Source organism: Penaeus monodon, chromosome 28 (genome assembly GCF_015228065.2).
Source record: "Penaeus monodon isolate SGIC_2016 chromosome 28, NSTDA_Pmon_1, whole genome shotgun sequence".
NCBI lineage: Eukaryota > Metazoa > Arthropoda > Malacostraca > Decapoda > Penaeidae > Penaeus > Penaeus monodon.
This window is the reverse complement of record NC_051413.1, coordinates 7,635,223-7,636,183: the sequence shown is the minus strand read 5'-3', so window position 1 is coordinate 7,636,183 and position 961 is coordinate 7,635,223. Positions and strand designations below refer to the sequence as shown.

The following is a 961-nucleotide window of genomic DNA, read 5'->3' as shown; positions in this document are numbered from 1 at the left end:
CATCACACAATTACAGGGAGCTGATTAAACGCAATTGCTTTTAGTCTATTCTGAGTGGCTGCACTTACTAGAATTGCACGACAGCAACATACCATGCAATGAAAATGTTCTCAGCTGTATCATCAAGTATCCGATGTAAAGTTGTGCGAAGGGTGGCCCAGTGGAGGAGGAAAAGCGTAAGATCTCTCCATATGACATAAAAGTGGTAGATGTATTAACAAAATATAATAAAAATGGATGCCTGATGTCGTCATCTTAGATGTTTTCTAGGATTTAGCTTGCTCACCAAACTCATTAACTTGTATCCTTCATCACTGCTTTATAATCATGCTCAAGAACTGGCCCTGGGTTTCTTAGAAGACGATTGAAATTAAATTCCCCATAGGATTCATGAGCTAACCTTTTCACATGGACTCACCCATTTGAAATCCTCCCCAGCCCTCCATCTTCCTTAATTTAAAGGGACAGTCCCTTCTCTTGTTAAGAATCTACACAAAACCCCTTCTCAGCCTACCAATGAAGCCTATATCCCTCCTTTTCCGCCTTCCTAGACAGCACCTTTTCCCCGAACCATAAAAGCGCCCCTGCCCCTCCCAAAGCGTCCCCCTCCATCCGTCACTGCCCCTGCACTCACCTCCCTGAGCGATGCGAATGGCAGACCGCAGGCCGGACTGAATCTGACCGAGGTGGACGATACCCGTGACGCCGACGACCTCGAGGTGGCCGTCCCAGTGGTTGGGCTTGTTGAACTGGTCGTCCTTCTCGGGCCCCCAGGGGTTGGCCCCCGAGCCCCATGATAGGATGTTCAGGATGATGATGCCCTCCACCGGGGGAAGCTCCACGTGCTTACCGTCCACCTCGAGGCGAATCTCCTTGTGCAGGTCTTTGCACAGCTTCCGGGAGACCATCTTGCGGAGACCCATCTTCACGTAGACGCCCTTGTTGTGCAGTCTGCAATTGG

The 961-nt window shown here is 49.7% G+C and overlaps 1 protein-coding gene across 2 annotated transcripts in view; it reads right to left on the bottom strand.

The window, feature by feature from the left end:
* The window catches only part of LOC119591351 (diacylglycerol kinase theta-like), an 81,122-nt gene that overhangs the window by 3,446 nt on the left and 76,715 nt on the right, over positions 1 to 961 (bottom strand). For both annotated transcript variants that reach the window (XM_037940087.1, XM_037940086.1), the window contains one exon: positions 635 to 951. In XM_037940087.1, the coding sequence (XP_037796015.1) occupies positions 635 to 951 (317 nt within the window). The remainder of the gene's footprint in view (positions 1 to 634; positions 952 to 961) is intronic.